This window comes from Tetranychus urticae, chromosome 3, assembly GCF_039701765.1.
Source record: "Tetranychus urticae isolate SD_2017Ah chromosome 3, NJAU_TeUrti_SD_1.0, whole genome shotgun sequence".
In the NCBI taxonomy this organism is placed as follows: Eukaryota; Metazoa; Arthropoda; class Arachnida; order Trombidiformes; family Tetranychidae; genus Tetranychus; species Tetranychus urticae.
In genome coordinates, this window is record NC_142960.1 from 5,721,555 (window position 1) to 5,735,405 (window position 13,851).

Sequence of the window (13,851 nt, forward strand, 5' to 3'; positions counted from 1 at the left end):
AAAGTATACTTTTCCCATTGATTTTTTACCATTTCTAGAGCCATCTTGAGGCATTTCATCAATCTAGAAATGTAAACATCGATTTAAGATTGGTTTAATTGTCATTCAATTTGATTTAGTTTAATATTTTAAATTTTCACATTTAGTTGAGTCTGCTGACATATCTTGTAAACCATCAATGGCTATGGACCAACTCGCTGGAGAACCATTTCATAGGTAAATTACATTTTTGACGATCTTTAGTTTGTACGATTTTTGAGAATGGTTTATTTTCGGCGGTAAATTACTTACTCTTTACCTTTAACATTTATCAATATTTTTTTCTATTTTCAGGCTATTAGAATAAACCATCTGCCGAAAGCAACTACCCTGCATATTCGTTATTGGATTCACGACCAATCAAAGTCAAACCTTATGAAAGAGGAGCAAGAATCATCCCGATCAGGCCAAACTTTTATCAAATACAAAAAACGAGTTTTCTAATATGGTCGCAAGGTCTCGGAAACCGGTGTACTTCAATGGTCTTAATTTGTTTATACTGATTTCTGGTACCAGAAACTAGACGGCTTTGAAACCTGGCCATGTGCGCTATTTCCAAGAGCATTAAGATATCCGAAATGGCTATCCGTTATAAAATCGTCGTGTCCTTTATTTTATTGGACTATCCTTTGGAAAAGATTCTTGGAGAACGCTGTTAAACATGGAATCAACTCTGTGATGCTCATTTTCTTGCACCTTTACATGACTACACTTCTTGTTATAATGAACTTGGTTTCAATTTAAACTGGATATTGCAATTTCATTGGCTCTGTTCAAGCTGTTAATCAATTTTAACAAATTTTACCTCGATTTGGATTTTTGAAAGCCATTAGTTTGTTACGATCGCAAACATTTAAATTGAAAAAGAAACGGTTAATTTTTAAAACTTCGATGATCGAGGAAACATTTCCAATACCTTCATGATTAATATGATTGTTTAATTACTTATTTATCCTGTAAATTAAGGATAATTGATTTCAAGTGAAAACGAAAAAGCAATAAGCAAATAATCATGTTAACCATGCAAATGAGGCAAGAACAACAAGAACATTTAATCGAACAAGAAAAGCAAATTGTAAGTATGCTTTACTTTTTTTAATTCACCTTGAATTTAAGACGCAATTTAATTGATATTTTATTCTTCTTTTTTTTCAGCTACCAAACCTAATCACCTGATAATGATAATGATTGGAAATATCAATAAGAGAAGTTACCTTTATTCAAATGGAAATCAAGAATAGCCTCTAAAAATGAAAATTGTTTTCAAATGCTAATTGATTAACCAAATTGTAATTTACAATCTGAAGGAGCAATTATACAAATCATCCAATATCCTTAGTGAATAACAGTTTTAATTCAACTATTATTTGCATTTCATCCAGCAATACCAACAAAAGAAAACAATTTATAAACAATTGGCCACATTTAACATTCTCATTGAATGTAAATTGTATTTTTACAATTTCCAAATTTAATTGCTCCAAACCAAATTAAAGCTGCTGTAAAAAAAGCTGTTAATGTTAAGCTGTAAATCATGTAGACACATTACAAGTCAGGATTACAAGTCATTTGATTAATCGCCACCAACCAAGGTAATCTTCAACCCTTAAAGCCAGTCCAGAAACCAATGTTAACACTAATTGCTGATAATTATTCCAATCGACATCATCAAACCTAAAAGACGAAGGCAAATACAATTACAAATATTTTAATGTAAGATGCAAGCTGTGAGAAAGTAAATGCATAAAGCTAAAAATACAATAGGTTTTGTTGATTAAAATCAGCCCTTTGTGCTACCTATGTATCGATAAATTAGCATTTAAATTGTTTTGAATATCATCTTGATCTTTTGCCTTGTTGATAATTAGTAATTTTCACCTTCAAACACAATGTAATTAAAAAACTAGGAGTTGATGAAGATGTTAAATTGTGATTTCTGTTGATAATGCATAAGAAAAAGATGAATTATAATTGAGGTTAAATCCTTGCTGCTTGTCAGATCTGTTAAAATTTTACTCTCAACAAAATTCATGTATGATTACAATCGTTATAATACTCTTATAATCATGTAATGGCTAATTGTGTGTTAACCTTAAATGAATAGCTTTTAAATAAGGTTAACAGTATCTAAACCTCTTAAGGCTATCATGGTTACACCAGCCAAGAGAGACTATCAATTTGAATGAACAGTCAAAATGAAAATATAAATAATACAAAAGCAAAATCAAGGTTTTTTTGTTGCTTTAAAAGTCAGATTAAGAGTCAACATTAACAATGTTCACAACATGTTATTACATGTTGGCCTTTTCTCACTCTTCATCTTCATCATTTATCTTCAATATCATTTCACCAATAAAGGTAAAAGTGAAAGCAAACCTTTCTCTTTACTGGAACATTAACCCTTTCATTTTCCTTTCTTCCTCCACAAACACTTATCATCATCATCAGCTGAACAATTAAGATAGACTCATTCCTCCGCCTTCAACAGGCGTTAAAAATTAAGCTTCAATATTAACGGTACAAAAATTATGGTTAATATGATAATGATGATGATCATGACTATCTGTTATTTGATAGTGAAAGTAAAGGTTAGCCCTTGGAAGTAAAGCTTGAGCTTTTCAAGTTCAACCTTCTCATGAACAAGATAAACTCCAATGATGATGATGAGAAGATAAGTCCAAACCCATCAATTGCTCACTTTGAACATTTTTTTTCGTAAATCTTTTCTTCGTATATAAGAGGTTGAATTTGAATGAAACAACATATCACTTTTGATTGAACAATCAGTTAATCAACTATTAAATCAACTCTAACTCTTATTTTCTTTTGTTGTTTCAACATCAAATAAAAACAAAACCAAAATGATGATCATCGCAGTTGTCGCTTCACTCATTGCCGTCGCTCAAGCTGGTATCGTTGCCGGACCCGCATACGCAGCAGCTCCAATCGCCTATGGACCAGCTTATGCTGCTGCACCAATCATTGCCAAAGCTCCACTCGTTCAAGTACCCAACATCGTGACTTCTTACAGCTCTTCAGTCTCACATGTTGCACCAGTCGCAGCTCCAGTTGTTGCCAAAGTAGCCGCTCCAATCGTTGCTGCTCCAGCCTATGCAGCCCCAGCCTTCGCAGCTCCAGTTGTCCACAAAGTTGCTGCTCCAGCTTACGCTCCATACCCATACGCTGCTCCAGCCTTCGCTGCCCCAGTCGTCCACAAAGTTGCTGCTCCAGTCCTTGCTGCACCAGCTTTCGCTCCCCAAATCTACCACTAAATGTGATACTCTTCATTGTTAAATTGTTTCATCTTCTGTTACAATCACTGCCTTACAAACATGCAAATCGGAATTCAATACCTTTTACCCTTTTCCTTATCCAAACCCAATCCCAACCCAACATCCAACTCTTTCCCTTCTCCTTTCCCACTGTGATTCCAGTTTCAGTTGATTATCGCTAGTAAACACTCGTTGGTCCAATGAGTCAAATCGAATCACTTCACCGAAAAAATATTCACCAAAAAAAAGTTCTTCATTTGAATGTCAATATCACTCTTCTTCACCACTCCAATCTGCTCAACACTTGCTTGCCAAATTACATTTTTGGTTTTGTGGTAAAATATCAACTTCAATTGTTACCAACTGTAAACTCTGTAAAATCAAAGTGAGCAATTAATATATTGTCATTTAATGATACCAAAAACTCACCAAAAGCAAATAAAAGTGAATTAATTATTCCGTTATTTTTTGAAAACAAGAAAACAATTGAAAATTTATTTCTCGGTCATAACTAAATGAGTAAATCAATGATTCAACTTTAAATTAAAGAGAGAAATGAGAAAAAATCAATTTAATGAAAAATTGTCTGAAAAACGAGAATCAGTTGAAAGATAAACTGCCTTTCAATTGATTTTATTCATTCATTTTTAATCAACTTCTAATGGTGAATATAGTTGACTAAACAACTCTTAACGCTGAATATAATAACAACTGAATAATGATATTTTGCATGACTTTCATGATAAACTATGAAAATGCATTACGAACAATTAATTCCTCACAGAATATTAAACATTTGACAAATTATATCAAAATGCGATCAAAAAGGTTATTTAGATGTAAGATAATCTTGTTGCCTTCAAATCACCTGATAACAGTTTCAAAGTCATTCAAATTCATCATTTCCATGCCATTGAATTTTTCGAGTTTACAAAAGAAAAGAACAAAAAATGTTCGCCAAATTGCTCAATTCATTCAATTTGCAGGAAAAATTGTTCAATTGTTTGTCTACAATCGATATAAATTTTCTCTTCATTTCAACTGAACTTCATGGAAATGAGCAAAAACAAGCAAAAACAAGCAAAGAAACTTTCATTAATCTTCTTCCAAATAGCCTTTCACTTCATTCAACCTCAGCAATTTGGACTTTATTCAAATCTTAAAATCGAATTTCGATCTTTAATCTCAGGAAAAAATCAAAATCAACTTTTGCAGAAAAATTTTCAACCCAAAAATGATCGAAGTTGAATTTACGAAAAAACAAAGTTTGGTTTTTTTCGATAAATTCATTTCCATTTCTCTAAGATTAACTTTTCGACTTTAAAATCTTTTAAGTCTAATGATCAATTCAGTTGCAATGGACAAGATGAGTGATGTCAATTGGTCTAAATTTGGAACTTTTGGTTAAAAGATTTTTCATTTTGTCAACATTTTCACCTTTCACGCTTTGAGGTAAAAAGATTTGTCCATTTTGTGGATAATTGGTTGACCATTAATTTGTTGGTTCAATCGTTGTTTGACTTTTAATCACTTTGAGTTATTCATGGCTTGAACTTTCCAACCACCATTACTATTGCAGATCAAATTAAATGGAGTATTACATTTGGCTCTTTATATTACATTTTTTGCGTTCCCTTGAAGCTTCAAGTTTCAGTTAAACCAACCATGACTTATGGTGAAACATTTACTGGACTCTTCATTATCTCCCTGTTTTCCCATCCAAAGCAACTCTTTCTATTATTCAGTGATTCAATCGATTCTCATACCTCAACATTAAAAATAATTTTCCCTGTTTAAACCAGAAAAAGAATGACAAAAGGCAAAGAGAAACAAAAATGCAAAACAAGAGGAAAAAAATGTCTCGTTTTAACCCAAATTTTTGTTTCCTTTTTAACCAGAAAAATTTCTCAACTCTAAGCTTAAAGTCGTGATAAATGGTGAACAAAATTGTTCAATGCAAGTTGAAAGGCGTAAATGAAGATTCATTCATGGAAATGGAAAAATATTTAAAGAAAAACTCGGCGAGAGGAAAAAAAACAAAAGATGAAACGAGAATCGATAGTGTTGAAGGGAAGAAGCAAATTGAATACATTTTTTGGCCATCATCACCATCTTTTGGTGAATCTTGAATTGCAATTGATTTGTGACTTCAGAAGAACAGGAAAAGAGAACGGAAAATGTTGAATGGCAAAGATGATGATAAAGGCCATGTAAGCATCTTAATGTTGAAAGAAAAGGAAGAAAAGAGAAGAAGAAAAAATGTTGAAACTTTTTTATTCCAAATATCCTTCGTTTCATTAGATGACTTCGCATCTTTACCATCATCATCAGCTAATAAGAATCAACTTTTGGAGGTTAAGTCTCGTAGCAAGTAGCAAAGTTCAGTAAGCTGTTCAGTGAGAAGAAGCAAAGAGATTCGATGAGAGAAAAGCAGAATGATGAGCAAAATGAAGAGTGGAAGGAATTTTAGTGAAGCAGGGAGAAGCGAAAAAACAGAGTTTCAAGTTATTCTCAATTCTGACGATTCCCATAGAGGAACCAAAGAAGACCAAAGAGTCTGCCTAGCACTTTTCATCTCTTTTGCTTCTCTTTCAATCAATCTTTTTCTCATCTGTTTCAATGTTTCTCTCTGTTTCCCTCTTTCCTTTTCAAACTCACTAGTTCAACTTATGAAGAGATTGAGAGAGAAAGAGATTCTGCGAATACTCATGAAATTCTGTTCATGTTCCATTTCATCTTTCCCTCTCTTTTTTTGCCTTCTTTTTTCACCCTTTTTTCCCATTCTCTAACCTCATCATCATCATCATCACTCTCTGATCAAGTTTTTGTTTCTTTTTCTTCTTCTTCTTTTCTCATGTTTTATCATGTCATCTGATTAATTCCGTCCTGCATTGTAATAAAAGTTGTATTATAAGGTCATACTTGCAACCATTGATTAGTATATTTTCATTTGAATAAAAACAATAAACAACTTTCTTCTTCTTCTTCTTCTTCATTCTTCTTCTTCCTGCTCTTTCAGTTGTCATTCATTCATCTGTTCATTTTCATACTTACACCGTTGACCTTTTGCCAAAAAATTAAAGTGCCTCAATTGGTTCATTGGAACAACATTTGTCCTCTCAACTGCTTATCAAAATCTTAACTCTGCTCATCATCAGCAGCTTCTTCTTCTTTACCCTTGTTTTCAGTTTTATTCACATTCCATTGAATGTAATATAATGTCCAAAATATTTAGCATCTCTTATACCAAGAATGGTCAACATCACCATCAACCTCAACACGATTATGATAGCGACAATGATGATAGTCGATCAATCGATTCAGGTGACAGTGCAACAGCAATTCGGATAAAAAGGTTTCCATTCGAGGCGAAAAGTCCCAAAAAAGAGATTTTTGTCCAAAAAGGTAAGTTTGAAATGATGAATAAAGGTTGAGCTTGTCAAACAAAAAATGAAACTTTTCTTGCTTTTCTTACTTGATTGCATTATTGCAAAAATTGAGCAAATTATTCTGGTTCTTCATTTGCTATTGGCTTTTAGCTTTTCATGATAGCAATAGTTGGTTCAAAAATCAAAATATCTGTGAGTTACCCGAAGTCGACTCTGAGCTATCAAAGCATAAAAAATGAATTTGAATGCATCTGTACTGAATCTCCTAATGAATTTTTGATGTAAAATGCAATTTAATCAGTTTATTGTTGATTGATAAAATTTTATCAAAAGATTCTAAAAAATTTCTGTTTCGATTGAACTACTCAGTTAATGCAATTTTTGCAGTGAAAAGGATCAGAATGAAAGTCAATAGCAAATCAATGTTTTATTGAATGACATTTTAATGAAGAAACAAATGAAGATTAAAGAGGATGAAAAGTGCAAGCAAAGAAAAGGGTTGAATTTCAATTAGTAAATTAACTTTTATTGGATTACAACCGGAAAGCATAATGGATCAACCATTTGACACTTTGACCGATCAATAAATTGATAATTATTTCCGTCTCATTTCATTGGGAAATTATGTATAGATCGAAATTGTAGTGGATCAAGTCATTTAAAAGCTCAAAGTTGACTTGATCGTCATGGCAAAAATCGTATGCATAAATGAAGAGTTGAGATGAGCTAACATCTATCAGAACAAGGCAAAATTGAAGATACAAGTACGCCTGTGTGTACAATGTTTTTACAACTAGAGACCGTCATTCAGGCACAACAGTCATAGACAGAAGCGCACAGTCCTTCCACTCAATACATTGTCAGCTGAATATCAAACAAATTTCTTAGCCACATTGCGGATGGGCTTCTGGAAAGGACCACGTTAAAATATCGGTTTAGTGGATTCTGCACCATCTATTTTAATCTTGTTTTTTCAATTTGCTGTATTCGAAGTCTTTGACTATTTTAAATAAAACAGAACCAATTGCTTCTGAAACTGTGGAAATTGCAAAATACTTTAGAGATCAGTCTTTCTCTGAATAATTTTTCACTCTGAATGATTACAATAACAAATTGCACAATCGAGAAAGATTGTGATGTTTCAGTCAAAGTAGTCTATACAAAATTCATTCAGCTAACTTTCACTTCAGTTTGCAAATATAGCTCCAGAAGGGTTGATGCTACAGACCTTAGTTTCGTGCCATGAGCTTCCCCAGATTGAAGAACCATAAGTTTGTATGCTCAAGTTCATTCAAGGCATTTAGTTTTTGACCGTTAACTGACATTTGCAGGTCATTTTCTGATAATCCGAAACTTTTAAAATGAGTGGATGTTTGTCACAATCAATCATCAAACTTCAAGCAAAAAATCAGAAAATGACCTTCAAATGTTCGTTAGAGGTCAAATAAAAAAGTGGGCTTTTTTAAAGTTAAATTTTATAGACATATTTTCTTTATTTTCTGCCTGTTGCACGTTGCTACTGCCCTAGTCCAGGCTGTAGATAGACCTTAAGTTAGCACTGTTAGCACTACATTTCCACCAAATTTAGACTATTTATAAATGCTGCATACGGTGAAATCAAGGTACATAGTGTACCAAATGTCACTATAAAAAACCTATTGGCATTTTCCGGATTTCAATACTACTTCTTCTGTCGGTAAAGAACTCAACTGGACACCCAATTAGGCAGTAACGATTGGTGTTTTACGTTTTTTTGCTCCCATCGTAGCTGCCTAGAATCAGATTACAAGTGGTTAGTCAAATGGAACCTAAACTGCATGAAAACTTAATTCATTGTACAACGGTAAAAGAGGCAAAAGCGATCAATTTTTAGTGAAACTCAGTTGGTTGTAACAAACACCTCCTTTTAAAATTTTCACACTATCAGAAAGTGACCGTCAAATGTCAGTTAGAGGTCAAAAAACGAAATCCCTTGAGCGTTCGAACTTATGGTTCTTCAATCTGTGAAAGCTCATGGTACCAAACTGAGGTCTGTAGCATCAACCCTTCTGGAGCTATAGCTGCAAACTGACGTAAAAGTTAGCCAAATAGCTCGGTTCATGAAATCGGTTTTTCAGTTTGCATCTGGTCATTATGGCTTTCAGAAAGGTGTATAAAGATTTAGGAGATTTAGTTAATAATATAAATAATAATAGAAATGAAAATTCTTTCAAATGGAACACAAAAAGAGTTACTTTTTTCAAGCATTCCAGTGCATATCTGAAAATTTTGCTTGAAAAAAGTTCACACGTAGGCAATTTTTCCTATTCTTTTGGTCTTCATCATTAAATCTTTCAAATGTGTTTACTTTGGAAACAGAGTTGCCGATAAGTCAGAATCAAGGTGCGTTTGTTTCATTAAAACAAAAGTTTTGACAAGTTGATTGAAAGGGTTAAAATGAAATTTCATTAACCAACCTAACCTAACCAATCCGCTCTAATCCGATCACTTATTTCTGTCTTTGCAGTTGATGATTTAACACCAAAACATTTAAAGTTTAACCAGGCAATCAAAGATGCTCGAAACCTGAAAAACTGGCTTGATCGAAGTAAGTAAAAAAAGATTTTCCAACAATTCAATTAAGCAACAATGAGCGACCAGTTTCAATGAAAAGATGAATTTAAAATTGAAAAAAAAGTTAAACCCAAAAGTCTAATTGAAAGTGAAAAGTTTTCAACCTTACCTATTATAGCAATAGATTGATTATCAGTTTGTTTTCAAATGAAAATTACTCTTTACAGCTCCATATTTAGTTGATGAACAATGATTCATTGATAGAGTCACAATTGACAATCAAAGTTTATTGAATTTTATTTCATCTTTTTGTGTGGAAAGCTCATTATTGCATTATACGGCCAATCAATAGACTTTATTTGGTCAACAATAATTGCTTACTCAAAGTCTGACCAATCATGCTGTGATTTGCCTTTTTGAAGCTTGCATTGCACTAAAAGGATACATCAAGTCTAAAACTGAGAAACGAAGTGAAAGCCTTGGCTCTTGTGATTCAATTGGTAAGTACAATTATCATCGTTTGTTCCCTTTTCATGTTCAATGCTAGTGAAAAGACTTTTGTTGAGGTTTTACTTTTGAAACTTTATTTAGTCTTATTTTCCATTCTTTAATGAGCCACCCTGCTGAGTATTAATGAAATGTTCAATAATCAAAATTGATTGAAAGTCTGCACAAGTTTGACAAGATTAAGGTCAAAAGAGAAATGGAAACTCGAGAAAAGAGTTTTTTTTTCACTCATTTTAGTTTCCCTTTTCCTCTTCCATTTATAATGCAACTCAATCATTTTTCATATTCATCGTGATTGATGAAGTGAACATTTTTTGTTGATTTACAATTTCATCAACAACTGCATTACAGTGAAATGAATACATCATTGATTCATTTGTTTCCATTATTGATGGTCAAACATTACCAATTAATATTGTACCAAATAGAGATTAAATGCATCTTAAGCTAATTAACGTCCAAAGCTATTCTAATCAGTTTTTCTCATAAAACTTTAACTTGGATATTCGTAGTTAATCATTCAGTCTGTTCTTGTGTAAGGAAAAGGCTAAAGGTAAAAGCTTCGAAGTTTTTTACCTCTTCTAAACCAATACACGATGCTGACATCTTTCTTAGTAGTATTGAGATGTCCGGGTCTGGGATACCATCTTGCCGGGTCTGGGACAAATAAAGTAAAAAACAATTTTTATATTAAAATTAAGCCTTTTTATTGCTTTTTTCATGAATAAGCTTTTTAATACGGTCATCCCTCCTCGCCTGTCCTCGCTCGCTCGCCTCGTCCGCTCTATGACATAGAGATTCGCTAGTTCTGGGTGCCACCTTAAATAGAATATTCTCGTTCTTGGAAGCAAAAAACATTGAGGTCCCATATTGGCTCGAGCGAACCGTAAACACAGCCAAATAAAAGATAGAAATTGAAAAAACATGCAAGGAAATATATGCCATTCAAAAAGAAAAGTATAAAAAAGCAAAAACAGAAAGAGAGAATTGGTGCAAGAAATTAAAGAATTATCAGAAATTTTGGACGCAACACACGACAGGATTGGCAATCTAAATAAAGAAATTGAAGGTAAAAGGCTGAAATCGCCATTTTAGAGAAAGAGAAAAACGAGCCAATTCAAGAAAGAAATGGCATCAATTCCTTTTTGCAATATATTGATATTAAATGTGAGAAGTATTTCGGAATGCCTCAAGCTGAATTCCTACAAAGGTATACTCGATGGACTGAAGCCCGAACCCGAGAGCTCGAACAGAGCCATAATTCATAGAAAAATCAATTCTGGCTAAAAAGCAATAAAAAAGCTTATTTTTTGATTTAAAAATTGTTTTTACTTTATTTGTCCCAGACCCGGCAAGATGGTGTCCCAGACCCGGAAATCACAATTTGCATGATTCATTTGGCGGCTCAAAACGCTGATCAATGTTTGTCATACTTTTGAGAGACAACTTTATTCGCAGTTGACTGTTGACAGTTGATTTAGTACATTTAATGAGGAAATGAGAAGGAAGTGATCGCAATTATGGTCCGAACTGAGTGAATCGATATCACTCTAATATTTTAGTCGACATTACTCTGTACAAATTTAATAACACAGTGACCAGATCTTGAGGGATCTAACCTTGGTTAGATTGAAATTTGGTTCAATATTGGAAACTAATTCTTATTTGGTTTAACAAAAGCAAGCTACTTATCACTGCAGGCTCTATCCCAGTATCGATATCAGACTGAAAAAGATGCAGTGCTGCCTTTACTAAATCTCGAACTAGATGAGTTGAATAAATAAATCGATACGATTGATTGAATGGATGACTTTTTGATCGAAAGTGAATTGAAAGTTCGTTTTAATTTAATGTATTTCCAATCTTCATCAATTTTATCACTCTTCGAAAAATGAGCAGCATCAATTTGAAAGCGCCCTTAGATTTGACCTTCCAAAAGATTGACTTGCGATGAAATAAACTATTAATGTAATGCTAAGTCTTTCAGTCATTAAGCCATTCTCTGGAAAAACGCTGATTGTCTTCTGCCACCTCGATCTCAAATTATTATAAGTGCTGCTCTACTGATTAGAAAAGTCAGAAATTATCCAAGATCACTTTTACTTTCGAAAAATTAAAGCATAGCTTGAAATTTGTTCTAATTCACTTTTCAAATTGATGCTATTACTTGTTCATGAAATCGAGTAAGGTTCAACAAATCGTTGATTTATTGGGAAAATTTCGCTTCTCAACTTTTGGCCCAAACTTTTCCTTCTCACCACAAGATGGCGAAACTTGAATCAACCAAGATATCTGTTCAATTGATTGAAATGCTGAATAAAACATTTTTATTGATTACATGTTTATGTATGCGAATCAAATGTATCATTGAAAAATAGTGACACGGTTAACACAAATACTATAATTTGAATTCGTATTCATTAGAATAAACAGTGAAATTAACTATCAATTAAAGGTAAATTAATTTCCAATTCAATTGTATAAATCGTTTGAGCTGTTAAATTATTTTATTGACTTTGGGTTGATAGTAAAATTTCTCGTGCAATAATTTTGAAGCGGAATCAGAATGCCCAGAAAGCGCTTTTTTGAAGTTCAGTCAATATTGCGTTTTTGTGGTTTACTGAATGACAATGTTTTGAATGAACATGACTGAACTTGTCACAATGTTGTGCTTTTCATTGCATCGTTATCAAATTGATCAATTTCAGTCTAAACTTCAATAAAAATGAATGTTTCCCTGATGGTGACAATGAACAATTGTTTCAATGTTGAAAAGACAAGCAAAAATAATGATTTTCTGCCATTCAATTGAAGCTTGTTTCTGTTTAGGACAAAGAAGAAGAAAAAACTTTTGCTTCAAATAATCTGTTCAACAGTAAAATCGTTAACATTATTTGGCTTACAGTTTGTGCCGTTGATGGCATGAAAGCCTTGAACAATAACTCACAATGATGATTATGGTGATACAATTGGATTTTATAACATTATTATAACACAATTGTTTGTAAATCTGGCCTTGAAAGGAGACTGAAAAGAAGATGGTCATGAAAAGAGAGGAAAAAAATATCTATCTGATTGAACATTTATGGTACAATGATTGACCAGGAAAAGTGAAAAAAAGGATTAGAATGAAGACGATACAGAAGATACTTACAAACATCGTTAGTGAAAACTATTGAAAAAAGTCCAAAAGTGAGTTACTTTTGACAAGATTAGAGTGTCTTTCCTTAGTCTGAAGATTTAATCATGATGGTCCAGCCATGAAGAGGATAAAAAAGATTGCATTACAAAAAGATTTTGAAGATTATGGAAATGAAAATCTTGCAATCGAACGCAAAAGGAAAAATATTTACCGTGGAAAGACGCTCACTGCATACAAAAGATGATGGGCAAGAGTGACTTGTTTAGGTTGAAGATTGTGCCTCTTACGACCAAATCCTGAAGTCGATCGAAGTGATGAAAAAAGTGAAATGAAGATCATGCTTGAAATAATGAAGTTACAAACCGTGAGAGGAGTCTAACTGTATGCAACGTTTGATGGACAAGAGCGAATCGTTTAGGTTGAAGACAGGTGTCTCTTGTGGCCAAACATGAAGTTGATAAAAGTGATGAAAATCTGATGGTGAAAATGATTGAAATGATGAAATTGATTAGTGGAACAGTGAAAAGGAAAATATTATTTGACCGTAAAAGAGTCTAACTTTATGCAACATTTGATGGGCAAGAGTGACTTGTTTAGGTTGAAGGCTGTTTGTCTTAAGGCCTCATGATGAAAACGATTTCATCTGAAAACTAATCTTACAGACTTGTTAGATGATTAGAAGGATTTTCATGGATAATGATGAAGATGATAAGATGAAAAAAGATGAACCATTGGCCATTTTGTACAAAACTCATCAGCCAGGAAAACTCATCAGGGAAACTGAAATAAACACAAGCAATGTTACTTTTTTGTTTCATTTCACTTCAATCATCATTTTCATTTTCCTTCGCCTCATCATTACAGTATATTCCTTCAAATTACATTGAATGCTCTGTCAATCAACCATTCCTATTATTCCCAACTATTTCTAATCATTTCGTAACTTGGA

At 33.0% G+C, this 13,851-nt stretch overlaps 2 protein-coding genes and 1 long non-coding RNA gene across 4 annotated transcripts in view; all 3 read left to right on the plus strand.

Annotated features, from left to right (window-relative positions):
- Positions 1 to 65: 65 nt before the first annotated feature.
- Positions 66 to 1,863, plus strand: LOC149093250 (uncharacterized). The gene is made up of 3 exons (XR_016199639.1): positions 66 to 216; positions 334 to 1,114; positions 1,195 to 1,863. It is a non-coding gene; the product is annotated as an uncharacterized LOC149093250 (long non-coding RNA).
- A 948-nt stretch (positions 1,864 to 2,811) lies between these two features.
- Positions 2,812 to 3,794, plus strand: LOC107371805 (uncharacterized). The gene has a single exon (XM_015939967.2). It carries the CDS (start codon positions 2,901 to 2,903, stop codon positions 3,309 to 3,311), a length of 411 nt encoding a protein of 136 aa, XP_015795453.2. The 5' UTR covers positions 2,812 to 2,900; the 3' UTR covers positions 3,312 to 3,794.
- A 1,922-nt stretch (positions 3,795 to 5,716) lies between these two features.
- Positions 5,717 to 13,851, plus strand: part of LOC107371448 (A-type potassium channel modulatory protein KCNIP1) — a 29,060-nt gene continuing 20,925 nt past the window's right edge. The window contains exons 1-3 of one of the 2 annotated variants that reach the window (XM_015939528.3): positions 5,717 to 6,716; positions 9,207 to 9,287; positions 9,676 to 9,753. In XM_015939528.3, the coding sequence (XP_015795014.1) occupies positions 6,530 to 6,716; positions 9,207 to 9,287; positions 9,676 to 9,753 (346 nt within the window). In that variant the 5' untranslated portion in view covers positions 5,717 to 6,529. The remainder of the gene's footprint in view (positions 6,717 to 9,206; positions 9,288 to 9,675; positions 9,754 to 13,851) is intronic. The other variant, XM_015939527.3, reaches the window with a different exon arrangement.

Excerpts from the sequence above, each read along its gene's own strand:
- LOC107371805 (XM_015939967.2), top strand. The coding sequence starts at position 2,901 with ATGATGATCATCGCAGTTGTCGCTTCACTCATTGCCGTCGCTCAAGCT.